Source organism: Numenius arquata, chromosome 1 (genome assembly GCF_964106895.1).
Source record: "Numenius arquata chromosome 1, bNumArq3.hap1.1, whole genome shotgun sequence".
In the NCBI taxonomy this organism is placed as follows: Eukaryota; Metazoa; Chordata; class Aves; order Charadriiformes; family Scolopacidae; genus Numenius; species Numenius arquata.
The window spans coordinates 129,579,413-129,603,322 of record NC_133576.1 but is presented as its reverse complement, the minus strand read 5'-3'; the positions used below and the strand labels follow the sequence as shown (position 1 = coordinate 129,603,322).

The 23,910-nt window shown below is 44.2% G+C and overlaps 1 protein-coding gene across 1 annotated transcript; it reads left to right on the top strand.

The window, feature by feature from the left end:
- Positions 1-23,910, top strand: PANX1 (pannexin 1). The gene is made up of 5 exons (XM_074154742.1): positions 1-181; positions 10,286-10,425; positions 19,948-20,171; positions 21,174-21,844; positions 23,825-23,910. Exons 1-5 carry the CDS (start codon positions 1-3, stop codon positions 23,908-23,910), a joined length of 1,302 nt encoding a protein of 433 aa, XP_074010843.1.

Sequence of the window (23,910 nt, the reverse complement as noted above, 5' to 3'; positions counted from 1 at the left end):
ATGGCCATCGCACACATCGCCACCGAGTACGTCTTCTCCGACTTCTTGCTGAAGGAGCCGCCGGAGACGCGCTACAAGGGGCTGCGGCTGGAGCTGGCGCTGGACAAGATCGTCACCTGTATCGCCGTGGGGCTGCCGCTGCTCCTCATCTCCCTCGCCTTCGCCCAGGAGGTCTCCATCGGTAACCGGCCTCCCCGACAGCTTCCCCCCCGCCCTCCCGGCGCCTCCCGCGGCGGACAAAGGGCTCGGCGGGGCGGCGCGGAGCTCCGCGGTGGGCGCGGTGGTGGTGGGGGAGAGCTCCGGCGGGGGCTCGGCTGGCGGGAGGGGTTTCCGCTCGGGGGTGGGAGGAAAAGGCGCCTTTGGGCCGCGGGGAGTGCGGAAGAGGGAGAGCGGCTCGCCGGGAGAGCATCCCTGGCAGCAGGCGGTGCCTCCGTGCAACCTTCCCCAGGTATGCTGGGCATCCCGGCCGGCCTTTCCCGCTATTCCCAATGCCCTCCTCCTCCTCGGGACGTTCCCTACCCGCTGTCATTCTCTCACACCTCCTGAGGAAGAGCGCTGTCAGCTCAGCTGCTCCGTCTTCTCCTCTGGGTGTGATTTAAGGAGAGGGATGGAGCCATGCTGCTCTTTGTTTCCCAGGGCTGCTCAGCCCTGAGCGTGAGCTGTGCCTTGAAAAATGCCCGTGTGCTGCGGGTCCTGGTGCTTGGAGTGCTTCGCAGTAAGATCTCGCTGTCATTCAGCAGCTGCCAAGGAAAAGGGGGCTCAGACCTCCGCGTTTGGACCGCGGGTGGCTCAGTGGTATATTGAGACTGGTCACCTGCTCCTCAGATGTCAGACAGGATGGGCCGTGGAAGCGCTCGCTAAAGCTTTCCCCAGCTCTGCTGTGCTTCTGCAAGTGTTCCAGTTCAACTTCTGGTGTGACTCGGTAGATGAAGCTATGCTTTACCTGAGAAGGTCAGGTTTCCTAGTTATTTTGCTATATTTTTTTCCCCATCCCCAGGTTAGAAAAGGGCTTGTGCATCAGCCTAGTAGCCAGCCCTTTTCAGAGTCTGAAATGACTTAAATCCAAATGACAAGGACTTGTAACCTTGGGGTCACTTATAAAATCTATTGCTTGTAAGAGTTGCACTGCATTTAAATGGCACTATATGAATGAAGATTTCAAATCGGCAATGGTTGAATCAGCAACGTTGTCCATTTAGAGACAGGTGAATCATAGGGCTTCTTCCACACTTGGACAAACAATTAGATTTACTGCATATATCTGTTTATTGGCATTCAGTGTTGTATACACCTGAGATACACCATCCATAGGTTTGAGCCAAGCAAATGTCAAGAGAGTGGAAGCTGGAGTGGGACTGTGAATCAGTGGTGAATCTGTGCAAACCCATCATGAATAGCATTAATCAGATACCAGACTGCTTAAGTGATAAGATGCCCCAGACTGCTGTATTTATGTCCAGCTCCATGCCTATTGCAATAGATGTGGTTTTGACCCAGACAACTGACCTTTGCAGTAACCACACAGAGGAGTCGAGGACAACCAGGCTGCGAATGCCAGGACCCAGATCTGAGCCTTCTGGCAGCTCTGGTCAATCAGAGACTGGATGGATACAGCTGTGTTTCCATAATCTAACCTGCTGCTTTTAGTTTTAGACCTGCTACTGATACGTGCACGTTTCTTCCTCTTAAAGCAATGAAAAAGAGGGCTTGCATTTCCATATGCTGGCTCATATATGAGCCCCTTAGTTCTTCTTCATTCTACTTCTCCTCTAAAAGCACTGGATCCAGTTTGAAACAGTGCCTGGGTATCAAGGTCTCTTTTATGAGCTGTACAGAAGTATTTCTTCCATTTTCCTTCCTTATGTAAAGCTCCAGCACACAACTGAATTACAGCGTTTGGTAAAGTGTGCCTTTCTTTCAGATGAGTTAAGTTCTCATCTTCTCCAATCAAATATTTGTGCCTCAGTGCATGCTATATATAACATATTTCAGTATTCAATTAATTCAAATTGAATCTGTGACTGCAGGAGATTCATAAAGCAAGAATTGAAACACATGCTACATCTGGCATGTGCTTTATTTTGCTTATAATCCTGAGAACCTGTTAGAAGAAAACATGAGGTTTAAAACTGAGCTCTTCTATTTGAAAAGTAAAAATGTCTGAGCAATACCCCAGTAGGTGAAACTGCACCACGTGGTTCCCATACAGAAAGTGATACTATATCAGCCACGCTGCTCTTACGGCTGTCTCCTGTTTCCCGCATGCTCCTTGCGGCTGTCTCCTGTTTCCCGCATGCTCCTTGCGGCTCAGCAGGCTGGCTGCTTACGGGAGATCCCAAAGCTGTTTCCATTAAGGCTTTTTGGGGGATAGAGAGGGTCTCGGGGGCTGGATATGCCCAGTTCTGTGAGCACTAGAGTTCAGCCAGCAATAAAATAGAAAGCAAGGATAGGTTTCAGACACTTCATGATGTAATTGTGCTTTAAAAAAGCTCAGGAGTGCTAAACTGAGAGAAAATGGTAGGGTCCATTTTAGGTCTGAAGAAGAGCAACTCAGAATCAGAAGTGGTTGTGAAAGCAGTATGTGAGTCACAGCATGGAAATATCTCTGCCTCCAGGTACAAAAATTGAATGCTCAGCTCCTATTTCTGTTGGGATAGTTGCATTCTTCCCATCTAAGATTCTCTTGGCACCTGAAGCTGTCACCTTCCCTTCCTGCTCTGAGTTGCTGTTTCGTTGCAGTGCGGTGTTAGATAACTGCAATTTCCCTCCTACGTGCGGTTGCTGTTAATTGTGCAAAACGATTGAAATGTTTATGTAAGAAAGCCTTACAGAGGCTTTCTGAAGCTGCCAAGTAACTTTTAATTTTGATAGAATTTTCAGGAAATAAATGAGATTCCAGTTGGGTATCGCAGAGGATTTCTCTGCCGGAGGCGTGGAGAACCCAGCTGCCGCGCTCAGCCACCGAGCAGGGTCAAAACTCCCAGGGTTCGTGCCTGCATCCCGCTTTGGCATCCTTCAGGGGCAGGAGGAGAACTAATCTAAGTTGATTTTTAGTTATGTTTTAGAAACCCGTGGTCAGCTGCAGGTCTGTGATGATTTTAGGCTGGTTCCGGTAGTGCTTAGCTGTGATTGAGCCGTTCTCTGCCAGCCCTGGGAAGCTTTGCTGCTTGAAATCCTGCACCTGTTATCTCTTTACACCTAGACCTTGTTTCATACAATTTTATACTGGGAACTTGAAAATGAAAATAACAATAGGATTGTGTTGTGTATGCCTGTATTTCTTATATTATGGCCTTATATTATTTCCCTGTATTATTTAGCAGTTCTTAGAGTAAATATACTACAGGCAGTCAGGTAGTTCAGTACCACAAACTGTGCAAATATGGCTAAATCACCCATCTCTCTTAGAAAAGGTGAAAAACACACACAGACACAAAAAGATACGGGCACCCTCAGCAGCGTATGAGCCCCAGACTCAGTAGAAGTTTGTCTGTGTCATTTTTCCATGACCATGTTTTTAATAAGAGAAGCTTTGAACCAGGATTGAGATTACGGTGTATCTGAGATATGCTTTCTTATTGTAAACAATTTAGCTGAAAACATAGATACTTATGAGCGAGGCACTGCTGGTTGCAGGATACTGCAGCCCTAAGCAGCTACAGGCAGCTGAGCAGAGAGGAAATCGAAACAAGCAGCTTAATTTTGGTGGAGGCCTGTTTCCAAGTTAGTTCTGGGAAATGTACCAGTGGCTGGCTTGGGTTGCAGCCGAAAGAGAAGCAGCTGTGAGAGCTGTCCACTTGACATCAAATATTTGCGTCTTTTCCTGTAGGAAGTCAACTGGGAATTGCTCATACGTGCTTAAGCCCAGCGGCTCCTTGTCACCAAATGATGTTCTTTGACCTTCTCTGTACAGCAGCTTTCAGGCACCGTGTGCTGGCTGCCTTCACTGCGGCTTCGTGTGGGAGGTGATGGCTGGGAAGGAAGATGAGGAGGGAGGGAGAGAGCTGGAGGGGGGAGAAGAAGGGAAAATCGTGGTGGCCACCAGCAGTCCTTACTACAAGTTCGGTTTGGCCGTTGGTTGTGCATGGCTCATACATTGCTGGTACTAATTAATCCTCTTGTTTTAGCATCTCTGTTTATTTTATAATATAACATACCACCTTGGAAATCCTCCCAGGACCCAGGAATTATCATATGTTAAGTAAGTCACCTAAGAAACTTGAGCATAATCAGCGTGAAGGTCTGGGTACTGCTACCGGCTTGTCAGTTGTGGCAGAGTGGTTAGGTTAGGAAGTGCCTGGCCATGGACCAACCCACAGTATCTGCATGAATCTGTCAAAACGAAGATTTGCTGCACTAAAAAAATCTTGTTTCCCTCTGATGCATCTTACCTCCTTGCTGGAGGGAGTGCAAAGGTTGGGAAGTGGAGTATTGCCCTATGCTCTACGCACCGTGGGGTTAACGTCCCCATTGACCACTTTGGGCTTTCCCAGTGGTGAGAATCCTTGCTTGCCCTGCTCAACTTCCACCTAATTTCTGGGAGGGTTTTTTGCCCAATTTGTTTGTTTTAGTTAGCACCGCCACCAGTTGGCTGTCTGGGGGATTTGAGGTGCTTTGGCCAGCAGAAACCACAGGGTGAAGGGTGTTAGTGGGGAACGCTGGGTGCTGCATCCCAACAGCTTCTGTGGGTGGCACGGGGGCAGCAGTACCCACCTGCAGCATCCCTTATTGTACGTCCGGCTGGGCCCGTATCTCTCTATACAGGTTAATCATGTTTCTCAAACAGTCATGAGAATCAAATCCATAGAAAGAAAAAAAAAACCAAAAACCAAAAAACAATTGCAAGACTGCATCACAACAAATATATATATAAAAATAGTCTTAACTGTTGAATTATGCTCCTTTCCTCTCCTGCTACCCCATCACTGGCCCTCCGTGCTGATGTCCCACTCCCTTCACGTTCACAAGTTGCTGGGGAGGCTTTTGGGAAATGATCCTATCTTGTGACTTCCGTAAGGGCTGGGGGCTAAAGTTGGGTTGGGTGTAATTAGGCCAAGGACTATTACTATGGCAGCTGCTGGCCCAGAGCTTGAAAAACATCTCCAAGTGCTGCTGAAACAGGCTGTATGCTAATAGCTGACATTTGCACATCTTGCGTTGAGCTCAGCAGGGTGCTCTGGAACCCAGGGCATTAATGACAGGACTGAGTCAACAAGGGTGCGAGTAGCATCGGTCGGGAGCAGCCAGGCAAACTGTGAACTTCAAAGCATCTTTCATTAGAGGTGCAGACCCCAGAGAACTGCAGCGAACGCTGTGCTGCTCTTTGGCATACAAGGAGTGCTCAGTAAATACCAGAAGTTACCAGCCTCAGGAATAGGCCTGCCTGGGGAGCCAGGACAAACTTGAAAAAACACTTACTTTAATGTCAAGTCTAAATTGTCTTTGGGTGAACATCTTCAGCTGTTGGTGAGGAAATTTTTTTTTTCTGTTTACCTTCTACATAGCCAGGTTTTCATTTCCTGCAAAAATGATGGTAAGCTGCTCTTGGTGCCAGAATTTATTTGAAAAGCATCATGGCCGTCTGGTGTTGCCTGAGATTTAGGGTACCACCAATGTTGGCAGTGGAGCCAGACGGTCATTACGGCTGTTTTGAGGTGTTTCTCCTTCTTCAGGTGAAGGGAAACTCTATTTTCCTTCAGTCTCACTGGTGTGAATTTCCTTCACAAGTTTTTTCCCATGTATCAAAAAACTTATTGCTGTGAAGGCAACGCTTGTTAAACACCCAGCTCTTTTCCCACTGCCTGATTCTGAGACTTCTCTGAAGGATAACTGGCAGCCCCGTAGAGAGGGAAAGATATTTGCTGGCTCCTCCGACCCACTCCACTTAAACATTGCATCACCTGGGCTTTGCATTGTGCTACCGCTCCATTGCCAAAGTAAACCTCAGGGAACAGGTTCTTTCCTACAGTGCACCCATTTGTGTCTCTCCATACTTACTTCTTAAACATCGAGTTTATTCTCTTTCACCCAACCTGCCACTTTGGTCCATGAGAAGCATCTATAAATCTAATAAATTATTCCTTCTGGTCCGCTCTTAATGCATATGTGAACACCCACACATACAGTTGCTCCTTCTTTGGAATGCATTGGGACGTCTTTTGTCATATTTTAAAATCTTTTTTAATGTTGGGGTAGAGAATGCGCGTTGGATGGTGCCTGACAGTCTGCACATTGTGGATGTGTGCCTTGATTTTCTGGTTTGAGGGTTTTCCTTTGGTGGCTGCTAATGTGGATAATTCTTGCTAGATAAAATCAGGTGTTTGGGTATCATGGCTTGTTTATTTTGCCTCGTGGAAAATTATAGTAGGAATTAATGACTAGGTTTTCATCCAAGCTTATGCAAATCTTTTTCCAGTGATTGCAGTGCATTAGAAATGAAATAATTACTTACTGAAGGTTTAATCCTGTCAGCTACAACCACCTGATTCTGGTTCAGGAAAAATAGTTCAGCATATGATTAACATTGATTCTTGGAAATATTCTCTGTTAGTTGTAGTTTCTTAATTAGATGTTTAAGTCAGAAGATGGGTGTTGAGCCACTGGGGAGGAAACCAGTCCAGCTTGCTGGGTTTGTACTCTCTCTGGTAAGGGATGCAGCTGGAGGATGCTGAGTCCTCTGCTCATCCAACCTTCTGCCCCAGCAAAGCAGTTGGGTATTGAACAGGGATTCCCCTTCAGATCTGAGTTTTTCCTTGGGATTCTGGGAGTTTCTGTTTGTAGATGGGTTTCTTTTTTTTTATTATTTTTTTTTGGAAAACATCTACAAGGGCATTAGGATGGGCATCGCAAAGGCGACTTGTATCCTGCTCATTTAGCACCGGTAGCAAAATTTCCACCTCTGTTTGGGGAAAAGGAGCCGGAGCAGGCCCACTGCTTGCGTCTCAACTCTGAGAACTCCCAGCTGGGATTGGGGCATCTTCTTTTAGACATCTGATGACAGATCCTTCCTGAATGAGCTTGAAAGACTTGGACGAAGAGTTTGAGAAGGTGTTACTGGGGCACAGTATCTCCACCTTTAGGCAGCCCCATGCCAGTTTTTGTAGTGCTGTATAGTTGCAGAGGTAAAGGATTCTCCTGGTGCAGACACGGAGGAGATGATAGCTTGTTGGCAGAGCACACACAAAGACGTGCTGCGGCTGAGTGGGGTGACAGCTCGACCTGGCTGCTCGTTGGCTGCGGTGGCTCAGGCTTGTACTCTGCACTCAGTTGCATGCCTGCAAGCCATTCCTGCCGGCAGCGACCAGCTCCACCTGATAATCTCAGCACAATTGTAAAAGCGATATTTTATCATACGTGGCTGCACACCTGTTGCTGCCTGAAGTTTCTGCAGCTCTTTTGGGTGGTCTCTCTTCAGGGCAACCACAGTAAGTGGCATTTTTTTATTGCCATTTGGTTGCAAAAGTGTAAGTCAAATCCCCATCACTCCCTCTCCAAAGTTGGTTTAGTACCAGGGAATGATTTTAAAAAAAAAAGTGTGTTGCCAAGTGTAATGATAACTTGCCTAAAGACTGTTGTGGCAACTGCTTAATGAATGCAGTCATTTATTATTCCTCAGCCTTGTCTCTGTGTATTTTATCTCCCTGTTGTTGTGCTGGGCTTGGCTGCTGCTTTTCTTTTTCCCCTTCTATTACTTGTGGGAGCAAAAAATGGGGAATGTTTTCATGTCACCAAGCCAGGAGGCTGTTCCTTTGATAGCAGAGGACTATTAGCCTTTCATGAACTAGCCCCGGGCATGTGTGTGTGCACAGTGGTTCTGTGAAAGGCATTTGGCCCTTTGCCTAATTTCTCTGCTAATAAAAACTACAGGTTTTCTTTTTCACTTCCTCCAGAATAACCCAACATAAAGTAAATTATCTTCATAGATTTGTTGCCATTACTCCTTTGGATGAGAGAAAGAAAAAGAGATGGAAAGTTGTGACCATTTTCAGATGCATTTAATAATCTGTGTTCTCTGCAGATTATACACAAAAACATCCTCTCTGTTTGAGTCTTAACATTACCACGGTCAGTGCAAAGTTCTAATTTACATTAACAAGTGTTTACAAACAGGGCTGCAATAAATTAATTAAAAACCAGTGCAATAATCGGACTGTCCCAGCCTCTGCTTGATGTCGAATTCTATCTGCTTGGCTCCCAAGTCAAAGGTTTCCAACATTCCTGCTGGAACCCTGGGGATCAGATGAGCAAGGTTCACTGCTCTGCTGCCCCACTGGCATTGCTGTAGCTATTCTGGTATGAAGTTGTGCACGTAACTCATTGGAGTAGGAGTCTGGCCGCCTTTTTCATTGCTAATTTTGGAGAAGGATGCTGGCTGCCTTTTTCTTCACCAATTTAAACACTCCATCAGTTTTAGTGGTTTCCCAGCCATTAACGAGAATGAACACATGGAATGTGTTTCTTATTGCTGATACACAGACATGAATAGGACAAAGCATCTTTCTGAACACTCCTATTGCTTGCCCCTTGAAAAGGTCGCTTGTTTGCTGCTGCACACTGGGCACAGCCAACAGCAGGAGGTTCTTTAAGTGATGAGAGCAGAGATAAATGGTCCCTGTAAATGGCCCCTGTCCAGCTAAGCACAGACACTCCAATTCCCTGCTCTTTTTTTTTTTCCCCGCTTTTTTCTTTTTTTTTTGAAGCAGAAACTCCCAAAGCTTTGGGATAGTGCAAGTGCTTGTCTGGTGCCAACTTTGCTAAATCACATGAGCTCTGGTCTGATAAACAGTAATTTGTTTTCCATAAGGGAGGCTTGTGACAGGTCAAACCATGTCCTTATGATACTACAGCCTTAGAAATAATTATATTAGTGACTCATAAGGAAAGGCTTTTGTTCATAATGCTTCTTGACTATGCTACAGTGTAAAAAGGCTGTACAAGTTACAAGGCAAATGCGGCTGGCTCCTGTTACAAAAGAAGTTCTTATTCTGGAAAAGCTAGACCAGCAAAAAGGCACAACGAATGATACAATCTTATACAAAATACTTTTTCCCTATAAAGCACACAGCCATGCCATTAGTACTAACTTTGATGAATATATTAAGGAAAAAAAAAGTAGCACTACTTACTCTCTCTTGGTCTTTTGATACTGTTGTTGTATTGGAGGTTGCCCTTGAAAGAGGGATGTTGATGGAAGAGCCATTTCCACTTTGTACGCTCGTTTGGTGAAATGGTTATGCTATTTCAACTTCTATGAAAGCCTGCTGGAAACGTGTGTGGTTTTTTGCTTTCACTATCAAAGCTTCAGAAAGAAAATCAAACCCCCTAATTCCATTTTACCAGCTCTCATCCAAGGAGCCACTGATACTCCATGTCCAATAACCACTCTTCGTCGTTGAGATATGCTGCAGGAAGACTCAGTTGGTGCCTGTAGCTGGTCAGAGCAGAATTTGACCCTAAGGCTGAGGCTGGCTAAGGATGCTCTTGCTGTCAGTTAGTGCCCTGATCATAATTTGAAGCTCCCGAGCAGCTGGAGAGCTGTTGGGAGTGAGTGGGGATGATTGTGGGATCCTGATCCTGGGTATGACAGCTCACTGCGCTGGTGAAGAGGGATCTGGCACTCTTTGGAGATGTTTGGAGGCCACGACTGCTCTGCCAGAAGTTACAGGAGGAAATCCTTGTTTTGACATGTGTGATGTGAACCCCTCAAAACTCATGCGCAGTCTCAGAGGCAGAAGAAGTGGCAGCACCCTGGGCCAGGCTTGCCCTTGTGTCACTGCAAGGGCTGCTGGGCTGCAGGAATGGTGTTTGAGGTCTTGTTTCAATAAATGTGTAAGCTGTAGGTTGTGCGTTTGGGAAATCCAGCGGCATGATGGTACGTGATGGTAGCTGTTTCCTCAGGAAACCAGCCTTATCTGATCACAGTTTCTGGTGGTTCCCCTTTGGCCAACCTGAGTCAAGTGCAAGCGAGAGAGATGTGTCTTGGAGGTTATGTTCCCCCAAAACCTTATAAAAATAGGCATAAAAGACAGGTGCTTCTAATATGCTGTCTCAGCCTTTAGGAGACATCAGAGAGTCCCTGTGGGGATTTAACCCTTTGGATGCAGTGGGAACTCAGGGACTCTTCTCCTTATGGAACTGCTGTGTATTGTTCGATTGCTTAACTTAATAGTTTTGGATACTGCAAAATTCTGAGTGTGAGCTTTCCTTCCTAAAATGGAATTCCCTTTTTTTTTTTTTTTTTTTTAAATCTTCTGAGGACCTGATAACTTTTTCTTTGTTTCCCCAGGTGCTCAGATAAGCTGTTTTGCTCCCAGCTCCTTTTCCTGGCGACAAGCTGCGTACGTGGACTCCTACTGCTGGGCAGCTGTGCAGCAGAAGCAACCATCCCAGAAAAACTTAGAAAACATTCCCCTGTGGCTGCATAAAGTATGTACAGATCTCCTTCTCCTGCAAAAAATTGTCCCCATGTAGAAGCCTGCCTTTGCCTCACTTTTCTTCTTCCTCTGCTCTGCTATCATCCTTGGCTTTGACTTTCTGTTTTTAGAGAGAATGTTTTCTTTCCCTTACTTCCAAAGAGGGTAGTACTAGAGAAGGTATTTTCTGCTTTTAAATGAAGGGTCTGTCATGCTATAATAACAAATATCACCAGTTATCTGACCCAAGAGTCATGTTAATGTTGCTGTGTTGCCCTGGAGCTGCATGCCTCACCTGGCTTTAGCCAGGAACTATTTTAAGACCAGGATACAAGACACAACAACTGCCCTAATGCTTATATCTATCAAAAGCTTGCTTTAGGAAAACAGGGTAGTGAAAACATTGTGTATTTTTATTGTGTTACACTTGGCCAGTTTTGCATGGAGAGGCAAAATGATGCCTATCCTCATGGCAGATAGGCATTTTGGGAGAGGTGAAGTTCATCACTGGTACCAACAGGTTTAACTCTATCTTCATGGTGTTCTTCTGAGCTTTCACAGGCTGTTCCCTTGCAAACCGTGAGTGTGTTTCACTCCGCTGGGTAAAGCAGCATCATACTGAATGCACAGTAAAAGACTTATTTTGTGGGTAAAAGGAGCAGTAGGTACTAAGATGCTTGAGCTGGCTCAAAGCAGTTAGCCGAGATTTGGCTAGAGTTACAAACTCTGAGGAAATGCCATGCAGTGCCTGGGGCTGGCTCAGCTCGAGAGGCAGCGTCTCCCGGCTTGGGCAGTGCTGATGCCAAAGTAAGAAATGCTGTTGGAGCTCTGCAAATTTGGGGTGTTGCGTAGTGCCTTCCTCAGCCCTTTTATTACTTGCCCCAGCAAATAACTCCCCTGGCACCTGGGAGCGGAGGAGAACCTGGTGTTAGAGGGAGCTCAGGTCTGGGACCTGCAGCACTTGTATTTCTGGGTTTTGCTGGTGTATCTCGTACCTCAGCTTTTATTATCCAGTCAGCTGTCGGTTTCTCCTCTGAAAGACTATTCAGAGCTGTCTCTGATTTGTTTGCTGACTCAAATCACTAACCATAAGGATTTACTACTGCCTTCTCCAGTTCACTCCACTCATAATCTTGATGCAATGGTCTTGCGTTTCATGAATATGAAAGCCAGACTTCTTGGTTTCTGGCCTGAACTCTTCCTTGCTCAGTTAGTGTTGCACTTCACTTCAGCCAGACCTTCTGCAGAGGCCAGTCAAAGCTGCTGGGACATCTCTCAATGCAGGTGGCTTGCATGGGTGGAAACTCCACCTGCAAACCTGGATATGTTGCTGCCCCTTCCTCTTGAAGGAATGAGTTCTTGTCACCCAATTTCTTTATGTTGACTTTTATGCCATAGTCGCCTGCTGATAGCTGTAAGTCTCCCAGTTTGCCAACCGTGACTAATAGCTTAAGTGGTCATACTTTTATGATGCAGCCCATGTTATTTTGCTGACTGGTGCTGTCTCAGGAATCGATGCAGGACCCTTCTTCCCACAGTTCCTCCATGATAGCTTAATGGTATGTGATGTTTCCTTGAAAATACCCTGCAGACTGGCTGCAAGTGTGTCTGAACAGCTGAGTCAAAGATTGTAGAAAAGGCTGGGTGCCTTGTCTTAACCTTCTAAATCCACATTTAGTCACTTATTCTTCCACTGAGTTGGGCACTGGGAGCTGCAGATGCTGTTTGCAGGCCAGTATTAATTAATATCCTTCTACTGTTTTTTTTATCAACTTCCATGCCTAACAAGTTTCCAGGGAAGGAATGTTGTTACAGCTATTAACACTGACGTTTGGTTCCCAGCATCTGAAGGTGTTTGGCTCCCTCTATGCAGATAGTTTGCTTCATGTCTCTAAAAACAAGTGCTTCACCAGACAACCTGTTCTGGTAAAACTTAGCTTGACCCTTAACTGGAATAGAAACAAACTTTTGGCCAGTGTGAGTGGGCAGTCCTTGCAGTCCAGTGGAAGGGGAGACTGCACTGTGAAGCCTTTGTAACCCATAAAGCCCAGAGAAATTTATACAAACCCATGGAGGAGAACAGTGAGCATCATCTTATTGGCTCTTGATGGTCAGCGGACATGATGGCAACCAAGCAAGATTAGGGGCAGTTGGACACTCAGTGGTGACCTCTTCCTAGCCCTGAAATCTGGATTGCCAGGGTGGAGGGGCCTGTGATCAGTAGACTTCTAAGGTTTTTTGAATTACTCTATTTTCTAGTCTATTATTAACTGAGGAGAATCAAGGAAGAAAATAAGGTAAGCAAAGTTGAGGTAAAGGGAGTAGGGGGTTCTTCAGAACAAGGGCATCTGTACCAGTGTGAACTGCAGGCAAACAGTTCGTCTACACATTGGTGTTTGCATGACTGACAGCAGAAAGGTCTTCACACGTGGCGTAGCCAGGAGAGGTCAGTCATCTGGCTGAGGTCTCTGTAAAAGTGCAGGGCAAGTGCTGCAGGACCTGCTCAAAGCATTGAGTACAAAGAGTGGGTCTGAGGTGTTTGTGTGCATAAAGTGAAATGCAGCTTGTTGAAAATACTCACTTTTTGTAATAGAAGTAGGACTTACTGTGGACCTATGGGTTGTTCTTTGAATTGCTTCTCTGTAAATACACAAAAAAGTCTCCCGAGGTTCTCTGTTGTGTTGTTGGTATGATTATAATCATGGTTGTTACCTGGTTCTCATCACTCACTGTTTGTTCCTAGTTGAGGGAGGGCTCCTCATGTTTCTCCTATCAAGCCCCAGCCAGAGGATCAGGGGCTGTCAGAGCCAGGAAACCTGAACGCAGCTGCGTTTATAAAGCGTTCTCTGAGAGTGTAGTGCGAGAGCTACTTCAGTCACATTAGTCTTACTAATTGAAGCGGGGGGAAATACAGTTTTTAAGCTGTATCAAAACAGGGAGCAAGTAACAGGTAGGGTTTGAGGTTCACTTTCAGGTCTGGAGGCAGGATAGTATCTCAACCCCAGTGGTGAGTCACTTATAGCTCATGTTTCTGCCCTGAACACCAATGAAATGTCTCCCGTCGACTCAAACAGGAATAGAATCGTATGCAGAGAAAGCTTAAAACCTTTGCTTCTGGAAACACGTTATTGCTTTCATTAACCTGTCTGGGGGCCTGTGCCTTTGCTTAGGCTCTTCCCAGTGGCAAACAGAAATTTGGAACTGAAGAAGCAGACACTTCACCATGATTTTATTTTTTAATGAGAAACATTTTCATCTCAAGTGAGTGAAGACACTTGAGCGCTTCATTCTTCGTTGAATGAAGTACTGTATGCCAGTGCCGATGAATTTTCTCAAGGCTCTAATTCAGACCTGTGCAGCTTGACGGCTTTGTGCTGTTATATTTAAAGTTAGTGTTTGCCTACTCTTAGGTATGGTAGAAGTCTGAATGCCTGCAGTCACTTTCATAGTGTTTGCCCAGAGGAAATAAGGACTGAAGATGCAGTAACATTACAAAACTGTTGTTTCCTAAATGTCACTAAAGAGGTTCTTGTCTTCTGCTAGCCATCTTTATCCAGACCTTGGCAAGCTTTCTGTAGATTAGGTCCTTTAAAATGCCTTGTCGGTCACACCACCCTTGGCAGCTCTATTTTGTTTGGATGATAAAAGCATATTTGAGCTTAAGAAGAAGTTTTTTAAATGCCCTTTTAACTGAGTATTTACTGTATCTTAGCACAATTGAAGCTGGGGATGCTATAGAATAGATTATTTTGTGGCTTAGTCTGATTTTTCTTTTCACCTGCAGGAGAGTGGGATGCTAATGCATCTTTAAAAGACATTTTTGTGATTCCAGTGTCTTATGTGCTTATGTAAACAGATTATTCAAACACTTCTTCTATACCCATACATATGTTCTGTTGACCAGTTAGCTAGTTTCTAACAAATTAAATTAAACTGGCTGATGTCTTCAAAGCTTATTTCCCTGGCCTTCCAATAAATTATGAAAAAAATCATGTCCTGAGAATATCAGGAATTCATTTTAATTTTTGTAGTGCTAGTGCCCTATGTGTATTTATCAGTGAAAAGCTATGCGTGTGCATAGGGAACTGAAATGTAGTAAAGATGGTTCTCAGTATTTACCTGAACGTAGATGTTCACAAATTCTGGCATCTTCATAATAAGATAATCTTCATAAAAGGAGCAAGTTCAGGCACTTGAATAATTGATCATGACTTCAAAAGAGTTGAGTGTGTTAAATAAATTTCTAGAGTTCGGACTGGATGCATGCAGGTTATTTTCCTTCTCCATTCATAATAGCTAGTATTGATTTAAAAATTGCTCAACTTGTTTATAGTCAGTGATGGAAGAAAACAGCACCCATTTGTGAAGGGTAAGCATTTTTATGTGCATAAATGATTTGCTTTGATGATAACCTTCATAGCTGCTTTTGCAAGTGTAGAACACAAGACTGAAAATGATGTGTTGTCCTGAGATGGACACCCGATTTCCTAAGCTCTTGCTGTCCAGAAAAATGCTTTCTGCGTTGCAGGACTTGGTGGAGTGTTGTGCCACAGGCTACCAAACAGGTGGTGTCAGATCTGGTCCTCTTTTCACCTTTGGGATGTGTTACTCTAGGACTACAGCCATGTGATACAGAGAGGCACTAAATCTGCAGTTCCCATTTCAGTTACTTGTCGCAGAGCAATGATGTTGAGCACACACGTCCTTAGCCTGGAGGGAGGAATCCTCCTCTGCACAGATTCCTGTTCAGATAAGGCTTGGATTTCAGTGCCTCATCAACACCAGTTAATGTGGGCTGGGGCGGTTTCTGGTGTTGAGATCTCAGACATACCCTGCTCAGGTATCAGGTGTTCTTGGCGTTCAGGAGGAGTTAAGGTATAGCCCGTGATGTGCTCAGCGCTGAAAGGTCTGTCAAGTGAAAGGAGCTGCAGCAGTGCAGGATGAGGGGCAGTTGACATCTTGGCTTTCTAGTGCCCTGCCTCTTTGGGAGCTTGCTGTCCCACCCAGCATGCCATCAGACGGGGGACAAGCAAGGCAGGTGAACTTGCTTCCATCATCTTTAGCTTTCAGGAGCTCAGCAATACTTAGCAGAAAACATTTAGGGGACACTAGTTTGAGTCCCTGGTGCATGTGCTACTAGTTTTGTCTGTCTTGTGCTGAATATTAATCACACAGAAACTATACCTAGTACCTTCCAGAAACCTGGAGTAGCCTAACTGATTCTCTGCTACTCTGTTTTTGAGTGGCAAACTCAATGGGCCTTTGCCTGTCCTTTTCTCCTTGCAGCTGGGTGGAAATGAAAGCTCAGGGCATCCAGCTTGAAGTACGGTGTTGTACTCCTCGATGCACTTTCGCTAATAAAGTTCAGCACGGCGCATTTCATACCATAGGATATTGTATCTATTCTAATGTATCTGTTCTAATCTACTTTCAGAAGCCCTTTCTTCAGTTATGCAGTCTCAAACCATCTTAAAGTCAACATTGTGAACTTGCTGTTGAAGGAAAAAACGAGTAGTTTTACTTTTAGGGCAATATATTTCTCTGGCGTATATTTGACCATATAGTTTTTGAGATCAGTGACACTTCCCATTTAACCTAAATACTACTAACTATGCAAGACTGAAGTAGCATTTCCTCCTTGTGTATTTGGTGCCTTGGAGTTAAGTACATAAACTATATAAAAAGGGATATGGCGCACGCTCATCTTTGTATGAATACCACAGGGTCCTCTTCTTAAAATGGGAAGTCATTATGTGTGACTGTAAATGTAGTCAGATGAGCTGGATAATCCGAGTCTGTTGCTCTGAAGCCTAGGACTCGTGCCAGATGACTTTGCATTTTCACTTCTGCCTGTTGGTTCAAGGCCTTAAATTTTAATGATTCAAAACAATTTGCTAGTTATCTAAGCCTACCATTAACAAATAGAACAAGCGTATCTTTCATTTTTAAAAAAAGCCAGAATCCGAGAAGGATGGAGTCGTGCATCAAGTGCTGTGGAAGGGCTGACAAATACAGGCTTTTGTTTCCAAACAAAAAGAGCTGGACTAATGGTCACGCTGCTGCTCTGGGTTTGAGACCATTCAGAAAAGAGCTGCATAGTGTTTTCCCATGCTGCCATGAGCTACAGCTTTGGGAGTGACGAGAGCCTGGCAAGGGGAAGCCCAGTAAACACGTGGCAAATGTGCCTTTGTCCCAGTGGTGTGATGCTTCTAGGTGAAGAGGCAGTGGTGAAGGAGTCGGGGAGAGGAAGAGGTGCAAGGGAAGGTGGCAGAGGCTGGTCTTCGTAAGACAACAACATGTAATGAGGCAGGGGAGATGGGTGGGATTGGAGGAGGTCTGGGGCAGAGCGACAGGGCTGGTGCTAATGTGCTAGACAAGTGCAGAACGTGCTCACAGAGTCTTTTTCTAGGTATAAAGGAAGAGATGGGGACTGGGACAATGGAGGTTTTGGGCTATGACTTTGGTGTGTCAACGCTTGTCTTTTGCCACATGTCTTGTAGGCCTCAGGATAAAGAGATCTCAAAGATTAATTGAATATTGCTGGTGACGTTTCCAGTTTTGAGAGTCAGACAGGGAATTCATAAATCCTCTGATGCTTGTAAAAATTCAAATGAGTCAGTAGTAAAGCCAAGTGGTATAAACCAGTGTAAGAAGCTTTGGCTGCTCCTTACTAAATCAGGTGTTTCTTTGTTGTTTCTTTCCCCACCTGGCACCAGAGGAAGGATGCAAAAAGGTGTGTGACACAGAAGTAAGTGAAGTCGAACAGGCTTTGCAGCAGTCTTACGCAAGCTGGCATTTGGCCTATGGAAAAGGTGTTGCATCAGCTTAGAGGAGCTTAGATAAATTTAAGCTGTGTTCATAGATAGATAATTTCTATTTCTACATAATACAGAATCAGAGGACTGAAAGAGCTTGGCCATGAAACCATAAAGCTTTGGGTCCTGGGCATCCAGAACTTAGACCTGAGAGACCCAGTGACATTGTCCACAGAGTTGAACACGAAGGGCAGATTCTTGAGCTGTTGTGTTTGAGTTGACCAGATGTCTACAAAAACATCAGACACAACAGAACTTTACATCTCAATTGGAAAGGAGAGATCTGGAAAAAAGACCCACAGATGATCTGAGGTTACCTGCTGTATAGAAAGAGGGAAGAGAGGCGGTAGTGAGGGCAGAGCTCTGCATGGTTTCTACAGGCTGGTGGGGGTAGGGGAAAGATCATGTCCAGGAGGCAGCAAGTAGATCCGAGAGCTGGGAGATGACAGCCACTAAGAATGTGTTTTTGAGAGAATGAGCTCGCTCAGTTTGTTTGAAAGCAGTTAACAGTTCAGAAAGGAGAGCAGCACCCACACCCAAAGGCAGTCTTGGCTGCTGGTGCAGGTGGGAGCTCTGGAGGGAAGAAATTCCCGATGGTGACTATAGACAATCCACTGGTGAGCATAGTGGTGCAGAAGGTAGTACGAATTCAGTGGGAGCACTGGGCAGATGTGCAGTCCCTAGCAATTCCAGAAGATCAGAAGCAACCTCTTGGATCCCTCTGGCCTGTGAGGTCAGTTCCCTGCGGTGGAGAGGGGACAGGCCACAGCTATGGTGTTGCAGTACCGGCCTGATGCTCGTTCCTGGCTGGTGAGGAAGAGCTACCCCTAGTGGGATGTACAATATAATTACAGTCAACTCTGTTTAGGTTTCTGAAACAATCTTGTTACTGTAGGATTTCTATTTCAGTTTTAAAAGTGAGCCTTTCTTGAAATTTTCTTTCTTTCTTTCTTTCTTTCTTTCTTTCTTTCTTTCTTTCTTTCTTTCTTTCTTTCTTTCTTTCTTTCTTTCTTTCTTTTCTTCTTTCTTTCTTTCTTTCTTTCTTTTTTCTGTTATCTAGAAACTGAAGTAGCAATTTTGGCCAAGTTCAATTATGTTGCTACTGAGCAGAAATGATTAAAGTATGAATTTATAAGAAGGGTTGCAAGGGAAATCTGACCTTTAAATACAGCATTCTTTGTTTTCTGTGCTTTCTAGTGCTATTTAGTGCTTTTCCTGGCTTTTTTCTTACCATGTGCCACAAATTTCTGATGTGGCTCCAATGTAGAGAATGTGCACATCCAGAACGATGGTTTGTATTATCGTCTACAGTTGCTGATGCAGTTCCTTTAAGAAGTGAGGTTTTATTTATGTGCTAATATGTCATATGCATTCCTGGTATTAATAATTTGCTTTAATTTTAGGTGATATTAGAAGCAGCTTTTCTGGATAAAATGGTCAATAGCATCAAATAATTTATTTTGTGCATACAAAACTTCAATCTCTCTTGATTAATGCAAACACAGGTTAATGTTAATATTAGGTCGGGATTCCCATCTTGTTAAGTATCTACACACATAAGTGGAGCTATTCCACTTGCGCTGATTAATGACTTCAGTCCAAGTTTCCTCTAAAATTCTGCATTGGCTTTTTCAATGAATGTGCACGTGGGCATGACTGTAACATTTAAGATGCTGGGTTTGAGTTTAGTGTTCTTACTATCAAAAGTAGAATGTAGTGATTTGGAGATTGGCCAAATTTGCAGTACATTTTGTTAACTAACTGTTTGCCTAACTAGATCTTACATCATGTCTCTGTAAGGGTAGTGTTACATATCAATGTACACCTTAGTGTAATGTCACAGTAGATAGAAAATGCCTTCTTTCCAGTAGCTGGGGGGGAATTAGAGATTGAGTCTCATGGTGAAAAACTCCTACTCGTTGATGACTAGAAGAAAGATGGAAAGACTTCAAGCTGTTTATTTTATACCTGCTTCAGCCCTTTCCCTAAGCAGTGGGGACCATGTAAGGACTAACTTCTCAACGCTGCATTAACACCCGACCATTCTGATGTTGTGTGTTGGTTTCCATTTAGGACCTATCTAAAAATACTTAAATACCCTTAAATATTACAACCATAGTTCCATCCTTCACAGTCTCTGCATGTCAGGCACTCTGAACACGTGTGTCTTCGCAGGCAGATGCAGTGCTATAGATGGTCTGTTCATTAACCTCCTGACAGCTAATGGAAAGCAGGAGAGATTTTGCCGGTGTTTGGAGCATTTTAGTTGCTAGGAACAGTAGTGACACATTTGGGAGGGAGAGTTATGTGACACTATCCTCTTCTTCCACTCAGCATCTCTGATAGCTGCTTCGGTTGCCTTTGCTATTTGTTCTTCCCCGGGTTAATGCTGCCTCTCTCAATTTCAGCTCCAGCAGTGCAATTCTGAATATGCAATGGATATGTTATCAGGATCATGATAACTTTATTCTGCCATTTTTTAATACTTTTTTTGCAAAGCTCTGAGCAGCAGTAAGGTTACTGGAGCTGTCTGAGAAGAGATTTTGCTTCCCTGCATGTCCCTGATAATCACAAAAGTGGGTTTTAGTAAAAGCATTTAAGTCAAATTTTAGGGAATTTAATAGGCTTATGGGGAATTTAATAGGCTTATAGGGAATGATGGTGACTGGCTGACATTTTATATGCAGGTAGAGCCTAATCTGAATTTTTTCTCCCTTCAGTTCTTCCCATACATCCTTCTGCTGGTCGCTATCCTGCTGTATCTACCATGTTTGTTCTGGCGCTTCACTGCAGCACCTCACCTCTCTTCAGACCTGAAATTCATTATGGAAGAACTTGATAAAGCCTATAACAGGGCAATCAAAGCTGCTAATAGCATCCGCGGCGGAGACCCCAGGGACCCTACTGACTTGATTCCAGCTGTTAATGAGAACTTGACACAGAGGTAAGATGCTGGGGCTTGGCTTTCTTTGCTCTTTTTCAGCTCTTAACAGATGTGACACCTGCACTCTCTTAGAAATTTATTGAAAAGGTTTGAATGGTGACCCAACACACTTTTAAATTTGGATTAAAAAAAAAGACATCTGAAGTCATTACTGTGGGCACTTGGAGCTGGATCTTAGAACTTTCTTTTTCCAAAGAAAACATTTGATGAGCTCTTCAGATTACTAATTACCTGAGATGTCCTGATTTCTTTAGTTGTAGAAGGTGTTAATTAGTTTTACCCACCACCACATAAGATAACGGGGGTGGCTGCAGTCTTCAGTTCTCGATGTTTTTGACAGTCAGTTGCACACTGTGGGCAAAGTCTATTACTTGTCATCTCCTCTCCTTTCAGATCTACGTCTGCAAAGCTTCTTTTTAAAGACAAAAAACCACCATAAAAAACCAAACACCAGAAGTAGTGCCCCCCTCCCTGATCAAACCAGTGCACTCTTCTAATCAGATCCAGTTTCTGCTTCGTCCTAGGGCAGGGTACCTGTTTCTCTTTGCCTGTGGTGGTACAAGCAATGCCGTGGAGACTTAGGTCTGTTCTTTAAAATGTGGAGTTAGGTCCTGACAAGTAAAAAGTGCTATTATCAAACAAGTGCTGGGGAAGTCTGCTTTTATCCATGGATTTGCTTGCTATACCTGTTTTATATTGGAAAAGAACAAAAATATTTTTTTGCTGTTAGGGCAGTGCTTTTTTTCCGTTTTCCAATATTTGAGCTCTTTTGTCTTGAAGTGGCTTTTCTGTATTAGTGTCAATATTCTTTAGTTATCTGCTCTTCTGTTGTTTTTCTATTGACTTCAGTAAAACTACTCTTGATTTACCCCAATAAGAGGGAATCCAATCTTACTATTGGACTATTTTTGAGTATTACTAGGTTTCTTTGAAATTTGAGGTAGGTGAATGCTGCAGCATCTGATCTATGTGGTTTGTGTTTTTCTTTTCTCTCTCTTTCAGTTTGTGGGAAATATCTGAAAGCCACTTTAAATACCCAATTGTGGAGCAGTACCTGAAGACGAAGAAGAATTCCAAATGCTTAATAATTAAATACATTATCTGCCGTTTACTCACATTAGTAATTATTTTCATTGCATGCCTCTACCTGGGCTACTACATTAGCCTCTCCTCTTTGAGTGATGAGTTTCTCTGCACTATCAAAACTGGGATCTTAAAGAATGACACAACTGTTCCAGAAGTGGTTCAGTGCAAGCTTATTGCTGTTGGTGTCTTCAAGGTACTCAGCTACATTAATCTGCTGGTCTATCTCCTAGTGATGCCACTGGTAGTGTATGCAATGTTTGTTCCGTGGAGGTGGAATTCAGGTGTTCTCAAAGTGTATGAAATCCTGCCAACCTTCGATGTTCTGAAACTCAAGTCAAAGTGTTTTGATGACTTAAGCCTTTACCTCCTCTTTCTTGAGGAAAACGTGAGTGAACTTAAATCATTTAAATGCCTCAAAGTGCTGGAGAACATTGCAGTTTCTGAGAAGTTTGATGTCATGCAACTTCTGGTAAACCTCGGTACTATTAAGACAGATACCGTGGATGGGAAGCCAGGGACAGCTGTGTTGGAGAAGCCTGAGGAAACAACTACAGAAGAGCTGGACAAAAATGCCACAGAGCTACAAGGTAAGGTGACCTGCTATTTATTTAAAATCTCCTAAAGAAAGAAACACCACAAAAACACCAATTCCAAACATGTCGGTATAGAGGGATAAAGAATCTATTAAACTAAAAAATCATTCATGCAAAACAAAGTAGGTTTCATCTAGATGTGTAGTCCTACCAAAAACTTTGTAACATATTCTACAAGAAGATGGACCTGCTTAGGCCTTGCTATGTTGTCTGCAGTATAACTGCTATAACTTCACATGTGTGCCAGAAGATTGTGGTGTTGCAGGTCAGTGGCACAGGCTGGACGCTGAAGCATCTGTTAAGTTGGTGCTCCTCGCTGACATCTCTGCTGTAGCACTAAGAGGCTTCAGCTGTCTGAACTTGAACTCCTAAAGACCACCTGTACAGTAGAAGAGCACTAGATAGGTCTATAGTAGGTTGTGCTTGAATAAGCTCCAGTGAGAAAGCTGGTGATTTCAGGACATTTGTTTTTGTGTGATTCAGAGATTAGCTCAAAAGGGCTAAACTGCTGCTTCTGCTTTTCATTGAGGCTTGGGCAGAAGTCTTAGATGAATGTAAAAATAAGTGTGATGCTCAGAAATGCCACTGGCAGAGGAACAGAAAATGATAAGGGAAGTGGGACCAGGGCTAGTTAACATGCTCCTTTTCCTTCTTATGCAGAGAGAAAGGGAGATTGACTGTAAAGTGATTTTTGCCAAAATGGTCTGAGTCAATCTGGATTGGTGTGGCTGTTCTCTGAGTATTCCCACCAGACATGCATGGCTCTGAGCAATCACTGTTATTTGAGATGTGGCCTTAGAGTCTATGTGCTAAAAAATGTGACGTATCTTAAATGTGATTCCAGTTCCCTCCTCAAGTGCAGAATTAGAGAAGAGAAGCCAGATACTCAGGGAGAGGCATAAAGGGACGGAAAGGCTTTTTTCCCGTTTGGTGTGAGCATGGCCGCTGTTGTAGCTGTCCCCACAGAAGCAGCAGGACACCAGTGCCTACCTCTGAATGAAGGAGTTGAGACTGTGTGAGCTGCCTCATCACAAAGTCCTTCACTCATGGAAGTGAAGGTGCTTCAAACCGTTTAGCAGCTGACCTGAGTAGGTGAGCAGAGTGCTCAGGGGAAGTTAAAGAACTGTTTCAAAGGCAGGAAAGAATTAAATCTGCTTTCTCTTCAGAAAGGTATGCCCTGTGCTTAATAAAAAAGAAGTAGCGGCATCCAGAGGGTAACTGTTCCTCTGTACTTTGGTCAAGCTGTTCTGGTAGGCTGAGGTTGGGAGGAGAAGTCAAGTTACAACAGAGGAATTCAGAACAAACAAGCAGAATTGATTTCAAACTAGAAGAAGCACTTCTGGCAGCCAGCTTTAGTACAGCAGTTTGGAGTAATCCTGACAGAAAATAGTTTTCCCCTTAAATGTGTCCCTTTTTGAAATTACAGGTGGGTGGGATTTGGTAGGAGAATTTAAGAGCCCAAAGTGGGGATTCTCTGCTCAAGGAGCTGAAAAAGCTAATAGAGAGTCTGACTCATTTCTATCTGAAAGCAGAGCTTCTGAGACTGTTTTCGTCTCACAAAAACACTTCAAAGACTTGTTTTCCTCCAGAGCAGAACAGACTCATGCTTGAAGCTCTCTCAAAGTGCGTTGCAGAAAGAAGCTGCTGTTCCGTGACCAGCTGCAGCTGGTCCAACCCTCCCCTTCTGCCTGGGTGCAGCTGCGAACTTCACCGCTCGTCAGCAAAGCTTTGCCCGTGGCTCATCGTCTTTTCTTCTGTCACTAGGGGCATCAGCATGTTTTAATTAGTAACGGTGTTAACAAACCAGTGGTAGATGCTGACTGTGGACCATAAGGGTAGGAGGTGCTGCAGGGCATCCCTGCTGCTGGGTGCTCCTGCCCTGCAGCGCTGTCCCGGTGGCAGTTCCTTTGTAAACGAGAATGTGTCGCCTGGTTTGGTGGCCCTTTCACTTTTAAAAGTTTACTTTCTCTTTAGTTTTGACAGACCATGATGCAAGTGGCAACGTGAGTCCGAGAGAAGATAAAAAACTTCGCCAAAGACTCATAGATTCCTCGTGCTGA